At 44.5% G+C, this 17,054-nt stretch overlaps 1 protein-coding gene across 4 annotated transcripts in view; it reads right to left on the reverse strand.

Annotated features, from left to right (window-relative positions):
• LDLRAD3 (low density lipoprotein receptor class A domain containing 3) overlaps positions 1-17,054 on the reverse strand; it is a 282,755-nt gene that overhangs the window by 168,654 nt on the left and 97,047 nt on the right. For 3 of the 4 annotated variants that reach the window (XM_064365027.1, XM_064365026.1, XM_064365029.1), the window contains exon 3: positions 8,155-8,241. The exons of the other annotated variant lie outside the window; for it this stretch is intronic. In XM_064365027.1, the coding sequence (XP_064221097.1) occupies positions 8,155-8,241 (87 nt within the window). The remainder of the gene's footprint in view (positions 1-8,154; positions 8,242-17,054) is intronic. 4 annotated transcript variants of the gene reach the window in all.

The following is a 17,054-nucleotide window of genomic DNA, read 5'->3' on the forward strand; positions in this document are numbered from 1 at the left end:
ACCACCACATCCAGACAATGAAATGAAGAGACCCTCTATTCATCATAATTGCTTCCTTGCCCTTCCCTAGTTCCTGTTTTCTTACACATTGTTACATTTCTTCCTTACCATATAAAGCTAGTTTTAGTGGGTCAATGTATTGGTCTGTTCTAATAAAGACATACCTAAAGACATACCTGAGACTGGGTAATTTATAAAAAGAGGTTTAATTGACTCACAGTTCAGCATGGCTAGGGAGGCCTCAGGAAACTTACAATCGTGGTAGAAGGGGAAGTAAACACGTGCTTCTTCACATGGCGGCAGCAAGGAGAAGTCCCAAGAAAAAGAGGGGAAAGCACCTTATAAAACACCTCAAGGGTTGCTGTTATTATTCATACTCGCTATTACTAATGATTAAAGGCAAATCAAAGAGACATCTCCTGAGTGCTTGGAAGGCATCAAACCAAGTGCTGGATGCTCGACTTAGATGAGGCACTTCATCCCTCCTCCAGATGAGAAAACTGCAGCCTAAAGAACTCAGTGACTTGCACAAGATTTCTTGGCTGACAAGTGGCAGGGCCAGGATGTGAACCCACACCAGCTGACTCCACAGTCCATGTTAAACAAGGGAGTGTTGACACAAATGTGTGGTTTAGGAAGATCACTGAGGAAATAAAAACATCTGGGGATCACTAGTTTATGGAAATAAATGAGATCTCCAAGGGAGAACGTATTAGATGGAAAGGCCAGCATTCATTTCCAGGCAACTGATGATCCAGGGAAGAAGCCCAAGAAGGTAGAAGGGCAGCCAGGAGACAGTGGGGAAAATCCAAGCAAACAAAGGAGAGAAGATGAAGAGGCAGTTCACAGTGTCTAGTACGGCTTCAAGGTCAAGTAAGAATGGATTTCAACATCTGCTAGATCTGACAACTAAGAGATTCTTGGAGCAAACACATTACTGTGGAGGATGCAAAAGCCAGGAGCAGAGGGCCAAGGAGTCACACACCAGCTACAACAAAGGAGAAGGAACAAAAGCCAGTGGGACTCTAATTTGAAGAAGTGTTAGGGGCCAGGGGAGACACTAAAGATGAGGAGGTAAAGAAGTCATTACTGCCAAGAATTCTCAAACCTGAGTGTAGATCAGGCTCCCCTGGCGAAACAGGATGCAAGTGGGCTTCTGGCTCCATCTCAGACCCAACAAGCAGTGTTTCCCAAGTTGGCCTCAATCCACCAGGGAACCTGATGATCACAGGAACCACTGAGTGAGGCAGTGTTTTTCACAGTGTGGTCCCTGAAACACTGGCAGCTTCCCACGTCTATCCTATGCCTCCTGATTGAGAATCTCCCAGTACGGTCCTGGGAAGCTGCTTACTGAAGACTAGGTCATTCTGATACAGCCAGCTTAGCTCCCTGAAAATCATAAACTAGGTCCTTGTGACTCAAGGTGTGGACCTTAGAGCAGTGCATCAGCAACCAGCTGGGGGGTTCTTTGAAATTTAATCAGCCTTACCTCACATACCTACTGGGCCAGAAGATGAATTTTACCAAGACCCCCATGCCTCTGGAAAGCATTTAAAGTTTGAGAAGCTCTAGAGTGCAATACAGGGAGGATTTGGGGGGTGAGAGGAGAGGTATGGAGTACCCTCCTGCCAGACACATTTAGTGGAGAGTGCTCTGAGAATGCCTGCTGCTAATTTTTACAGGAGATAGCAAAGTTTTCCTCAAAGAAACCTCCTTCAAGGTTCTGATGCTTCAAGCCACTGCTGCACCCTCCAGGGCTGAGGAGCAAAGTCAAGCATGATTTCAGACATTTAAAATGCAATCTCTTTTTGCAGAGATGAGAAAGTATTGCACTGTACACATTCCCAGAGCTCCAAGTGAATCCTGAAAACCTCCTCCATGCAGACCTGCCATGGTGGGCACTTACCTGCAGGGGGCAGCACAGCAGAGTGGTTCAGCAGCTCAACTCAAGCCAGAATGTCTGCTTTCAAAACTTGGCTTGGCCACCCAAGTGCCTCAGCCGGTTACTTAACTTCTCTAAGCCTCAACTCTCCATCTGTATAATGGGGATATTATTAGCAGGACTTAGGTGGTGTGAGGACTGAATGAGATCATCCATGCAGAGCATTGGGCAAGGTGTCTATTATATAAAATTCAGTTGATGTTTAAAGGCAGGCTGTAGGACCCCAGAACCCCTACACTACATGCTCACTTAGGGTCCCCACCACTTTGCATAACCCTAAAGCTACCCAAACTCATACTCCTACATGTATATGCCCACCTGCAAGAAAACCATTGAATATTTTCACAAGGAGGAGAATATTCCATTTAAAATTATAGAGGTCTGTAGTTGTAAGGGTGCTTGGAGGTAACAGAACCACTTTATAGATGAGAAAACTGAGGCTGAGAAAAGCCAGAGAGCTCACACACAGCAAGAGTTCATTCTTTGCACCAAAGTATACTAACTAGGAATACCACAGACAAGTGTCTTTCAGTGCTGTGGTTTCTGCCCTGCACACAGGCACTGTGGCTGCATAGGCAATGGCTGAACTGGGGAAGACTGGTCCTTCTGGGCTGAATGTGCTGTCTGCCACTCCCCCAGGCTGTGCTAAGCAGTGGGAGTGCCCCTAGCACCCTGGAATTAAATGGAGAAGCCACTGAAGCTGCCAGGTACCCTCTGTTCCTGAACATGAAAGCCCCTCATTAGCTTCTGCCTCTGGTCTTTAAATCCAAGCAAAATATCTGGATACTATGGTTTGAGCTGATGATAATAGGCATCTATGCAAGGACTGAGAGAAAGAGAAAGAGAGGGAGGGATAAGACTCCCAGAGTTCATACCCCTTGGGGCCCAAGGAAAAAAAGAGAAAAGTTTGAAGAATATTTACCTTCAGAAGAAAAATTAATTACAAGCAGGAATTGGGGTCAGTGCAGGTGGAAAGGGAGGATATGAAGCTGTTAAAGTGAATCAATCAAGTGATCCTTTTTAAAAGTGCTGAGAGAGAGAGAGAGAAAGAAAGAGAGAGCATGTGTGTGTATTACAGATGGAAGAAATCTTATTCTTGCTCAGCAATCCCATCTGGCCTCCTGGTAAGAGAAAACTAGCTCTGAGAGAGCAGTAGTGAGAAAGATATAAGATTGCAAGCAATGATTTTCCACCCCCACCTCCCAAAGTTCTAGTAAACAGTCACTGTTCTTTCATTGATTCATTCAACAAATATGTATTGAGCATCTCCCATGTAGCAGGAGCTGATGTTGTTTGGTGTGAGGATAACAGTGAACAAGTTGTATCAGGCCCTTTCCTGGCTGTCTTGAAGCATCTGGTGTCCTTGGAAAATGAAAACTATATCAGTTTACTGTGTCTTCTTGTTTACAAGTCAAATGTAAAGAGACGCAATGCTATGGGATCAGGGACAAGGGGCATATACCTAGCCTGGGTAGGAAGGGAGAGAAGGCTTCCAGTAGGAGATGTGGTTGTAGAATGAGAGGCCCCTATCTTTATGCATTGGCCCATAAATCTACTCATTCATCCATCTACCTATCCACCCATCTACCTATCCATCCATCCATTGACCCACCCATCCATCTATCTACCCTTCTACCCATTCATCTATCTGTCCATCCACCCATCTGTGCATCTATCCATCATCCATGCATCCACCCATCCACCCATCTATCCATCTATCTACCCATCCATCCATGCATCCATCTACCCATCCATCCCATCCACCCATCCATCCATCCATCCATCCATCATCCATGCATCCATCCATCCACCCATGCATCCATCCATCCATGCATCCATCTATCCACCATCCATCCATCCATCCATCCATGCATCCATCCATCCACCCATTTATCCATCTATCCACCCATCCATCCATGCATCCATCCATCCATCTTCCATCCATCCATCCACCCATTTATCCATCTATCCACCCATCCATCCATCCATCCATCCACCATCCATCCATCCATCTACCCATTTATCCATCTATCCACCCATCCATCCATGCATCCATCCATCCATCCACCATCCATCCATCCATCCATGCATCTATCCATTCATCCATCCATCTACCCATTTATCCATCTATCCACCCATCCATCCACACATCCATCTACCCATCCATCGACCCATCCATCCATGCATCCATCCATATACCATCCATCCATCTATGCATCCATCTATCCATCCATCATCCACCCATCCATCCACCCACCCATCCACCATCCGTCCATCATGCATCCACCCATCCATCCATGCATCCATCCATCCATCATCCATGCATCCATCCATCCACCCATCTACCCATCTATCTAACCATCCATCCATGCATCCATGCATCTATCTATCCATCTATGCATCTATCCATCCATGCATCCATATATCCATTCATCTATCCATGTATCAATCCATCCATCTACCTATCCATCCATCCACCCATCCATCCATCCACTCATTTATCCATGCATCCATCCATTCATCTATCCATCATGCATGCATTCGTCCATCCATCTATGCATCCATCCACACATGCATCCATCCATAGATCCATCCATCCATCCATGTAACCATCCATCCATGCATCCATCCATTTATCTATCCATCCATTCACCCATTCACCCATCCACCCATTCATCTATGCATCCATCCATCCATCCATCTTCATTCTTTTTAAGCAGCAGCTTCTGTTGATGTTTTACATTTCTGTACTTCCATCAGCAGAAAAATCAAAGAACTGAGTGATGTCGAACCTATAAAAAACCAGCATCTCTGGGAAGACGCCAGAGGGCCTGTTTCTATTTAGAAGGAAAAGAAGGCTCAGTAAAGTAAAACCCCATGCTCTAGATTCCATGCAGGGTCAAGAAGAACTGCTCTTCTACCTTGCTCAGCTGTGGCGTACCAGTCTACTCTGGAATTCACTTACAGAGGCACTGTTTTATTTTTTAAATTGCTTATTTTGTATTGATTTTACTCACGTCCCCTGCAGTCATACATAGGGTAAATACAATGCTTCTCCTATGTAATTTTCCTCAAGGCCAGCCTTAAACATAAGACTTCAAAAAGGATTGCTGGTTTGTGGGAGAAAAAGCCTGGCAGAATTAACAAATTAGGTGATGACACAAACCTGCCTTTGTATTCCCACTGTCTGGAATGAAAAACAAAATATTTCTGAAATGCAGAAAATTGGGGGGCGGGGTGGAAACCTGGCACACAACCTGGAACGTTAAACAGAGAGTGCAGGGAAATTGTGTTTCATATATGCATTGTTTTCATAATTGTTCACACTTGCCAAAGTTCGGTTTGTGTCAGAGGATTATACAATCCACGGTTTATGTTTTCTTCTGAAATACACCCTGCAAGGCAAAGGGAAGAGTGTAAGATTGATGGACTCTAGGGAACCCCATCCATCGCCTTATCTGTGAGCATAGTTCACTGCTAGCATTAGGGTGACTCCTTCTAACAGTCACACGTCTACAACTTCTTGGAGGTGCTCACACGACACTTCCAGGTAGCCCTTGCAGAAACTGTGAAAGGCTCATCTCTTAATAGTGCATGGCCCATTCGCAATGTCAAGGGCACTGAAAATAGATCTTAATGGCATAATCTAAAAATCATCCTTAATCATGAACAGAAGACTGTTTTCTGGGGTATGAGAAGAGGATTCCAAGCAGATGTGCACCAGTCACTTCTAATTATTAAAAGAGTAGTGTTGCTGCTGCTGCTGCTGCTGGCAGCCAAGGCTGATGCCCACCAGGCACTGTACCAAGCACTTTGCATGCATCCTCATATTTATTCCTTGGACAGGTGGCAAGACTTACCCAGCCACACAATGCAGCCAGTCATGAGTGAAGCTGGGACCTGAAACCATTGCAAGCCCGATCATTTCTATTAACAGGGAGCTCATTAGTACCTAAGACACTCCACAGCTACCTTTAAAGAGTTGAAGAGAGATTTTGGCTCATTATGTGAAATAAATTTCAGAGTACTCCCATGCTATGATAGTTGGAAGTGAGCTCTGTTCTGGAAAAAGACAATTATGGTGCTGTCTTTGGAATCACAGATGTCAAAATGAGATTTTAAAAAAGAAAGGAAAAAAAAGGCTGCCTAGAGAATGAGTCCAGTAGGAATCAACCCTTTTGTCTGTTTACCACAGAAGCCTATGTGAAAATCAAATCTCAAGTCCAATAGATATTTTTTAAAAAAATAGATTTGTAGCTGCTTTGCTTTCAGCAAGGAAAAGGGTCCACACTCCAATCCCCATAGCTCAGGTGCTCTCCTTTCTCCCTTTGGCACTCCAAGAAGCACAGTTAGAAAAACACTGTCAGGAGTCCTACTCCTCACTGCAAAAATTTAAAAAAAAAAAAAAAAAAAAAAATCAGACCCCAAATCAGAAACCTGGGTCCTAGCAAATCCCAATTGGTCCTTATGACAGATATGATAGACCCTTCACACATCAGCTTCTAGGACCTGGGCAGCATTTTTCTTTATGCTTTAGTTTTTCTTTATGGTCCAAGGACTACCAGTTGCATGTACTTAAAGATGACATTGTTAATAACAATGGCTAACTCTTTTCAACAGCTAAGAAGGGTTAAGCATTGTTAATACCTGTTAAACACTTAAAAGGTATAAATGTGTTTAAACTCTAGGAGGTAGGTAATATGTTATTATTTCCCCATTTCACAGATGAGAAACTGAGGTACAGAGAGATTAAATAACATGCACAGTATGCAAAGGAACTAGGACAAACACAGGTTGGCCCGTGACAAGCTTGTTATTTTCAAGCACTCCACACACCACGTCCCGTGCAAAAATAAGATGATGTTAGAAAACAACAATTATCGTGATCCCACCTTCCTGAGACACTCACTGTTAACAAGGATATAATCTTGTTGGCAATATTTGTTGAAATTTCCAAGGGACAGGCACCTCTTGCTGACAATTTCATTTCTGGCTCAGATAAAGTCATTTTCTCTCATGGGCATTACAATGAGAGCATCTGCGACCTATTCGATTTCTTTAGGAGATAATACACATGAAAGAACTTTAAAAGCAAAACAAAGCAATAACCCGTATCACGTCGCCATCCCTTTACTTGGCACTCACTGTTCAAAACAGTTTGCTTTTCAGGCCACTTACTAACTGCAGTGTGTCTGCCTGGCCTTAGCAGAAGGGATGCTCTGCCAGACATCCCCTCAACCCAGACATCAAAAGAGTCTGGCAATGTAAGATTTGTCCAAGCAACTTCCTCACTCATTGAGACTTAGCCTATTCCTAGGACAGATGAGTTTCAAAACAGAGTGAGCACCAGACTCCCCTGGGCTGCTCATTCAGATCCAGATTCCTGGGCTCTGCTCTGCTTTTAAGAATTCAATTTCAGCAGATTTTGAGGTGCCCCCAAATCTACATTAACAAGCGAGTAAGGTGACCCATCAAGCACACTTTAGAAAGTACTGGTTGGGCACTGTCCCTAAGAGCCCAGGAGCCCAAGGTGGCAAAGAGCTTAGCCCTTTATTTTGTGGTTATTCAGGAGACAACTCAAAACTTAGTTCATTTCATTTTTCTTTTTCTTTTCTTTCTTTTTGTTTGGCAGCACCATGCTGAGACACCAAGATAACACTCCAGTACCCCTTTATTCATTCAGAACGTTTACGAGTTGTGTCATTATGGTTAGTCTGGTGACTGTCAGATGGTGGCAGGCAAGCATTTACAACTCTTTTACCATGACTTTTACACAGGAGAATTTAAACCATGAAATAATGTCAAGAAGTGCAACAAACTTTAATTGAATGCTTACTGTAGCGCAGGTATTTTTCTAAGAGCTTTACAGAGAGTCATTTAATCTTCACCAGCCCGTGACAGAGGAACTATTCCTATCCCATTTTACGGATGTGGCAACTGAGGTGTAGAGAGGTTAAGTAACTTGTCCAGGATCACAAAGCTAGGAAGAGGTAGAGCATGATTTGACCCACTCATCTGACTTTGGAGCCTACGCTCTGGACCATGACAACTAAGCACACAGCTACTTCCTTCCCTTGGCCTATGTGGCCCTGCCTGCCTGACCCACCACACACTTCTCTAGACACCCCCCAAAATCTCTCCTCTTCCTTCCCACCAGCCACAGGAATCACCAGGGGCAGGCCTAAATACGCAGCATCCTCTCGTCTCTTTACCTTCAAGTCTGTTTTTAGGCTTTCCTTTTCCATGAAACTTCTTCCACCCTGCGATGGACTGGATGTTCTTGTCCTCTTGAAATTCTTCTGTTGAGAAGAAATATGAGGGGATGAGGAGGTGGGGCTCTTGGGAGGTGGTTAGATGAGATTAGTGCCTTCATAAAAAAGGCTCAAGGGAGCTCAGGCATCCTTTGCACCAAATGAGGAAATAGCAAGAAGATGGCTGTCAACAAACCAGGACACGAGCCCTCACCAGACACCAAATCTGTCAGTGTCTTGGTCTTGGACTTCCCCCATGCCATCCGGAACTGGGAGAAATAAGTGCTGCTATTTATAAGCCACCCAGTTAGTGGTATTTGAATGGACTAAGATACTGGCACTCTGAGAAGATCAAATGGAGAAATAAAGCAGGGGGTCTTCAACTCTACACCCATCTAAAGGGACACTCAGTATAGGCTCTGAGTGACAGCAGTGACAAAAAACGGAGAGGATGCAGCAGCCAGGCCTTGAATCAAGGCAGCCAGCACTGTCACCACTGAACTACACTCAACTTTCCCTTCACAGCATCAGTTTGGCCGGTGGCCTCCATTCCAGGGAACTGGGAACAGCCCCAGTTTGGATTTTAATGTCAGACAAGTGGCAGAGACCCACCATGTTCAGGGCCATCTGCTCCCTGTCATCTGACAGCTTCACTTAGTGGCCCACCAGCCTGCCTGCCCTGCTGCCTGGGGACTGACGGCAGTGTGAGTATGTGGTCTGAGCATCAAAAAGCAGGCACTGCCCAGGGCTCAACAGAACAACGTCTACGGACGTGCAGCAGAGTGATGATGATGGGCTTGCACAGGCTCAGGAACAAAGGTACAGCTACCAGCAGGATCCTGCTACAGTTCACCTGTCATTGGCTAAAATGTTCAAAACAGCCAAGGGAAAACACGAATCATGGAAACCTCCTTACCACCATCACCTGCTCCTTCAACAATGTCCAATCCATCTTTGAAGCACTCTCTCTTAGCTCTCTATGTGATTCGAGCAGGCAACAGGATGGCCTCTCTTCCTCCTTCTTCCAAATAAACAAAATGTTCAGCTCTATTCTCCTCACTTCCCTCTCAGAGGTCAGTAAACATCACAGGCTTTACTGCTAGATCTCAAAAGAGCAGGAGAAGCAAACAACCCTTCACTTAACAAGAGACAGCAGAAGCCAACATCTTGGTCTTCAGACCCTACATATTTAAATCCCATGGAGCATCTGAGACACTGATTTTTTTTTTTTTTTTTTTTGCCTCTCCATGCTTGCCCCACCAAAATGAAGGGCATGGATAATAGAAACAAATAACTCAGGTACATGCAAATGATGCTTTCCAGTGGAGTCAGAGACTGTATTTTAATTTGAAATTAACCTGAAGCTCTGCAGTGCCACAGAACATGGAGTACCTTCAATGTAACCTATCTAAGTCCTTTACTTTCCAATCACTAATTCTAGAAGACACAACGGCCTTTTGACCCTAAGACATTCCCTACATTTTATGTGACTCCTCTTATAGTGATCTGAGAAAAGGGCATGGCATTAACCATGTCAAAAGCTCAAAGTTTCTGAAATGCTTTCTAAAGAGGGGTATGTAGTTACCTTTTGACTTCAAAGATTCTCTACCCCCATCTCCTCCCACTCTAAACCTTTAGAAAACTAATATTCAAGTGTTACTAGTGAAAGAAGCTCCCTTGTCATGTGTCTGCATTATATGAACATACTACATCCTCTTTTTTTAATTATTATTTTCTCATCTGCCTCATGATATTTTTAAAAAGCTGTTTGGCAATTGCACACTAGCTATGTCACAGATAAAAGTGCAAGTCTGCATTAAAAAATAAAAATAAAGACTGCACACCCTAAATTGGATCAGCAAGATTTGTCTGGATGTGCCAGGAGAAAATTTTTTTTTGATGTTCTGTGATTTTGCAGCCATTTAAATTTTATTAGCAATTACCAAGCCTGTTACCACGGACTATATTTTGCAGTTACAGCCAAGTCCTGGCAATGAGAGAATGCTGGAATGACAGGGGCCCAGGCAACCTGGCCACACTCATTCCAGAAACACAGAAACATGCCACCCCCAGCTCAGAGCTATTTCATTAAGATTCTTCCCTTGCAGGCAGAGAAAAGGCAGTACACAGTGCTGATGATAATTAAGCTCGCTGGAAGTGAGGAAGAAGACTGGGGAGATGGAATGAAGATGGTATTTGTGCAAAAGACCTGGTTTAAAAGATGACTTTAAGACGACTCCATGCCACTCACTTCTCAGCTGGTAACAATATTGGCATTTAAATTGGTAGTTTCCAAGAAAGCAGTGGTAGGTTCCAAACAACAGCTGCTGTCACCTAGGAGGGACCACGGGAGCTGGAAGAGGCCTGGTGGGATTCTCGCAGATGGCATCCAAGTCTCTCTGTCACCACCAGAATAGGATTAGAATGGCACCAGCAGGGATATGTGATAGGAGACTTAACTAAATAACGAAACAAACTTTCTAAGAACTGGGGAATTCGTGACTTCAGAAAATGAAACAGTCACTCTTCTCCTGGAAGACACCGAATTGGATAAGTTCCTCCCAGTTTTTCTCTAGGCTCTAGGAAGCCTTATCCCAATACACTTGACTCAACTTCTTCCCAGCCAGAGTCTTGGGTATTCTGTCCCAGCTCCAGGGGAGAAGACACTAGGAACCCAGGTAGATAGTCTGATTCTTCTCACCTCTTGGGCAGGGGGTGGGGTGTCAACGGGAACTCGAAAGCATTGTAGTTAGAATGGAGCTCCCCATCCTAGGCTGTCTCCCAGCCCGCTCCTCAGAACTTGACTATTACGAGCTCCCAGGATTCCATCTCCTAAAAATGGTTCAGGGAAGGGGAGATGCTAATTTTGACTAATGTGCTATCACCTGAACATCCACAGTATGTCTGAAACAGAACTGTCACCTGTTAGAAAGGAGAATCTATGGAGCATCATCCAGCTCATCTTTGACACTTGAAGGAGCCTGGATCAAAAACTCTCGCTAACAACCCTAGAGGCTCTCCCTTATAGTGCACGATGCATCCCTGGGGAAGGCATATCATATTAAGTGCTCACTACGCACCAGGCACCAGCACTTTCATATGCATTCTCACCCTGCCCCTTTTCACATCTGGTCCCATTTCCCAGATGAAGAAACTGAGATTCCAAGAAGAGAAGTGACTAGCTAGGGGCAGAGCTGGGATCTCTACACTGCCAGGAAGAGTAAAGCTGACAGTGATGGAGTGCTTCACTGTGCCAGCTGCTGTTTGAGGGGTTTTCAAGGTATCAGCTCATTTAATCCTCACAAAAAATGCCATGGGAGTTATGAGGAATGAGACTAAGTACCTTGCCCAGGGTGCACAGCTCCCAGATGATGGAGCCAGGATTCAACGCTGGCAGTGTGGCTGCAGAGCCAGGTCCCTCTCACTTTGCACCCTGTCTGCTATCCTCTAAGCACAGCACCCGAAGGAAAACAGACCCACATGGTGCATTTATCTGTTTGGAAATGTTCAGCACCGTTGGCTGAAACATCATATGCGAACAATAAGAGAAAATTAGTATATTTCATTGAATCCAAGATGCCACTGAGTGCAAAGCATGTCACTATTTTATGTACAACTAAGAAACAAACAACTCTGCCAATTAAATTAGGACACTGTGTTTTCTTAGCCCATTGGAAAATGTGGAGCGGGGGTTGGGTGGGGGGCGCAGGGGAAATGTGTGTCTCAGAATTTAAAAAACACTGGAGGCCTTAGAATGAGCAAGATGATGAAAGGCATGAGAAATGCAGAATGGACGTGGTTCTCCGTGAGCACAAAAACTAAACTAATATCTGATTTCTCAAGAAAATCTGATAATCCTAATTTTTATGTGCAAGCTCTCACTTTATAAACACTGGCAACTAATTCTTGTTTTTAGTGCCCTTGTGCAGGACAAACAAAACCTGACTGCAGTCCAAACTGGCTGGGCCCCCTAGTTGGAGCCATCCCAGGTTCCAAGCAGGGCTGGACAGCAGAGAGCTGGTAACACCATGCTTAATCCACAGCAGCCCCTTCAACCCCAGGGCTAGGAAAAGCACAGAACTTTCACAGGTTGCCACACACACTAACTAGCATTTAGCATACCTTTACAGTATGGAAGTGGCCAAATGAAGGCATCAGATAGCAGAAGAAAAGAAGAGTCCATCCAACTGACTTTTAAAATATATGTGTTTATTTATTTTCTCATTTGAATCATCCTTCTTAGGCTTTCAAATCATTCCTATTTTATTGACACATTTGCACATTTGATTCTGTTCTATAACCACCATGCTACAAAGGCAGAGATAAAACAATTAACAGCAATACTTCCCAAGTGAAGGCAATGAGTATCCACACAGCATGGGGACCACCAAGCAGCCGAGTTTGTAAAGGCCTCCTCTGACGGTAGCTGCTGGTCACTAGGAGCTTTACCTTCTCAATATTTACCCAGTGTAGCAGGTTGAACAGTGCCCTGGGACATGTGAATGTAACCTTATGTTTGGAAATTTGGTCTTTGCCGATATAAGGAAGTTAAGATGAAGTCATACTAGATTAGGGTGGGTCCTAACCCAATGATCAGTGTCCTTAAAAAAGAAAGGACAGAGAAACACAGAGACACAGGGAGAGCACCACGGGATGATGGAGGCAGAGATGAGTGATGCATCTACAAGCCAAAGAACACAAGAATGGACAATATACTAGTCTGTTCTCATGCTGCTAATAAAAACATACTTGAGACTGGGTCATTTATAAAGAAAAAGAAGTTTAATGGACTCACAGTTCCACATGGCTGGTGAGGCCTTACAATCATGGCAGAAGGCAAAGGAGGAGCAAAGCCACGTCTTACATGGAGGCATGCAACAGAGTTTGTACAGAGAACCCCCATTTATAAAACCATCAGATCAGGTTGGATAAAGAAAATGTGGCACATATACACCATGGAATACCATGCAGCCATAAAAAAGAATGATATCATGTTCTTTGCAGGGATGTGGATGAAGCTGGAAGCCATCATTCTCAGCAAACTAACACAGGAACAGAAAACCAAACACCGCATGTTCTCACTCATAAGTGAGACTTGAACAATGAGGACACATGGACACTGGGAGGGACATACCACACACCAGGGCCTGTTGGGGAATGGGGGATGAGGGGAGGGAAAGCATTAGGATAAATACCTAATGTATGTGGGCTTAAAACCTAGATGACAGGTTGATGAATGCAGCAAACCCCCATGGCAGATGTATACCTATGTAACAAACCTGCACGCTCTGCACATATATCCCAGAACTTATATAAAACAAAATTTAAAAAGAACTTATCCATGTAACAAAAAACCACCTATTCCTCAAAAACAATTGAAATACATTTTTTTAATAAAAAAAAAAAACCATCAGATCTTATAGGATTTATTCACTATTACAAGAACAGCACAGGAAAAACCTGCCCCCATGATTCAATTACCTCCCACCAGGTCCCGCGCACAACACATGGGAATTAGGTGAGATTTGGGTGGGGACACAGCCAAACCATATCAGACAGCAAATCAGCAGAAGTGAGGATAAGGCAAGGAAGTGTCCTCCCCTAGAACCTTCAGAGAAAGCATGGCCCAGCCAACACCTTGCTTTAGACATTTGGCCTCCAGCACTGTGAAATAATAAATATGCATTGTTCTAAGCCACCCAGTTTGTGGTATTTTGTCACAGCAGCCCTAGGAAACTAATAAAACTGGAAAGATTTGGAGCACGTTGTACTTCTCCACCTAGTGTAAAATTATCAGCATCTTCAAAAATCTACCAGGGCCCTTTAAGAAAAGTTTGCATACAGTCAAATGCATATTATGTCAAGTGTAGCCTGACAACCTGGAAACGTCCATATGTAGGTGGGTGCCTATCAGATGCCCACCTGAAACTTCATACTGTGATTCCAACACCTGAACTCAAAGTCTGTCCTCACCATAGGCCACAGGGCACAAAGAGTACATCTGGAGTGGCAAGAGGGGATCAGGAAGACAGTAATTTTTGCAAGTTCTATGCTGACGACCATAAGGAGTGATGCTGACTTCAGGCCAGTGTCATGAAGGTGGAGAGGACTACATACTCATGGAGGCTAAGAAGCCTGAGCACTGAAGCAAAATATCATCATTAAGATCCACTTAGGTGTTTAATTGTGCGGGGCTCCAGCAGAGCTGAGAACAGCTGATGGCAGCCACTCTGGGGGTGGGCGCCTACTGCAGGTCCATTAAGACACAGGTCCCCATCTGAATACAGAGGAGGTACCTCCACGCTTCCTTCCCTGCAGCCTCAGGAGTCTGGCTCACCTCAGGCCCTCAAATGCTTGTTTCCTTTCCTTTCACACCAGTTTGGGCATCTGGCTGGCTCCCTGGAGCTCTAAGCTAAAAGCTATTTTATGCGAGCTCATGAATGTGTGTTCAAGATGGGACAGTGAAAAGCAGATATTGACCTAGCAGATGAAGGTGTTTCCATGGCACAGGATCTCAAATTAAGAGCAGGAAAAGACTGCACGTGGGAGCGGGGAGTGCAGTACTGGGAGTGGAGGAGGGAGGTGTTGGGAACAGGGGAGTAGTAACTCCCAGCATTGTGCTGGCCAGGAAATGTCACCAGCATACATGTGTTTGAGGGAACAGGGTCAGCTAGCACTCACTGAATGCTTAACTAACACCAGGTACCAGCTACAAGCCTCACATTAGCTCATGTCAGACTCACAGAGCTAATCTTCACCTTGTCTGCACCAGGAAACAATGCTTATTGTTTAAAGCCACTCCTTTCTAACTGGCTTAGGGCCCGGAGACAGCACTTATTAGATGTTTGAAATATCACTCCTGAAATATCACACCTCTGGGATAGGCGCTGCTATTATCTCCATTTTACAGGTGAGAAAACAGGTGCATGGTAAGCACCCAGGGTTGCGCAGGTCATGAATGGAAACTCGGGGGAGAACTCAATACTGTCTGGCCCCAAGGTCTCTGTTATTAACCACAGGATTTATGGTTTTACATTTAAAACTAAAGAAATTTAGTGAAGTGGGGGTCATGCCAGGAATTAGCTGAGACATTTAAAAACCAAATACAAACAGAATGACTCAATGAGAAAAGACACATTGCTAAATATTCGTAGGTCTTGGATTTCCTCCATACCATAAGTGCTGTGAAAGAGCACGTCTTTTGATTCTGAAGTGTTTAATGGACAGAGCTTTAAACCATGGTGATATTGTCTAGACTCTCTGGAGTGCCAGTTTTGTTTTCTGAGGCTCAACTCCTTCAGAAGGCCTCTGGAATTCAGCACTTAACACTGGCTTGCCAAAAACCAAGATGCAGGAAAAAAAATGGACATCTCACTCATATGAGAAAGCAGTGGACCTCTAGAAGAAACAGAGAGCGTGACTCTTCCCGAGAGGCTGGGCAGTACAGGGGTTAATAAAAGGCCCACATGGACTGGGCGGAGGCCGGCTTCTGGTGGTAGTCGTCAATCCTCAGCATGCCTTGGCTTGCAGATGCCTCCCTCCAGTCTCTGCCTCTGTTGTCACATGGTCTTGTTCCCTCATATCTTCATATTATTATCTTATGACAACAACATTCACATTGGATTAAAGGCCCACCCTACTCCAGTACAACCTCATCTTAACCAATTACATCCACAAAGACTCCCACTTCCAAATAAGGTCACATTCTGAGATACCAGGGGTTTGGATTTCAACATATCCGATATCCTTTTGGAAGACACAATGTGACCCATAACAGTGACATTCTTACTCACAAATTGTTAAAGGAAGAAATGAAAGCAGGACGTCTGCAGATGGCAGCCTGTTAGATAGCTGCAGCAAGTTATCATTCACTATAAAATAATTCTGGAGTTTTTGTTGTTGTTGTTGTTGAGAGAGGGTCTCACTCTGTCACTCAAGCTGGAGTGCAGTGGCACGATATCAGCTCCCTGCAACCTCTACCTCCTGGGTTCAAGTAAATCTTGTGCCTCAGTCTCCCGAGTAGCTGAGATTACAGGCTCCCGCCACCATATCTGGCTAATTTTTGTATTTTTAGTCAAGTTGGGATTTCACCATGTTGCCCAGCCTGGTCTCAAATTCTTGGGCTCAAGCGATCTGCCTGCCTCAGCCTCCCAGAGTGCTGGGATTACAGGCACAAGCCACCATGCCCAGCCTATAATAATAGGTTGATGGTCGTATTAGTTTGCCAGGGCTGCCATAACCAAGTACCACAAATTGGGCAGCTTCAACCACAGAATTCACTGTCTGGCAAGTCTGACGGCCAGAAGTCTGAAATCAAGGTGAAATCAACTCTGCTGTGAGGGAAGCATCTGTTCCAGGCCCTCTCTTTGGACTGTAGATAGTCATCTTCTTACTACAAGTCTTCACATCATCTTCCCTCTGTACATATTGCTGCGTCCAAATTTCCCCTTTTTATAAGGACACCAGTCATACTGGATTAGGGCCCTCCTAACAACCTCATTTTTACTAGCTTACCTCTATAAAACCCCATCTTTAAATAAAGTCACATTCTGAAATACTGCAGATTAGGACTTCAACATAGGAAAGTTGTAGAGGAAGGTTGGGCTACAATTCAACCCAAAATGACAGTGTTATGCCAGTTCTGCTTTTTACACAGTGATGAGGAGAACTGAGCCCACTGCAGCTGCACACAATGACTGACAGGTTGCCTCCCTAAGCCACAGCCCATCAGCCAACACATCCCTTTCTTTGAGAACAGACAGAACAGCCCAAGAGAAGATGCAGCAAGCTCTATCCATCCTATGAAAGCTTCCTGATTTCCAGAGGCATTTTGTGTGTGGAGCCAGCATTAGGTGCCCTGG

The sequence above is a fragment of the Aotus nancymaae genome, unplaced genomic scaffold, assembly GCF_030222135.1.
Source record: "Aotus nancymaae isolate 86718 unplaced genomic scaffold, 86718_ANA_hifiasm-v0.15.2.pri h1tg000059l, whole genome shotgun sequence".
In the NCBI taxonomy this organism is placed as follows: Eukaryota; Metazoa; Chordata; class Mammalia; order Primates; family Aotidae; genus Aotus; species Aotus nancymaae.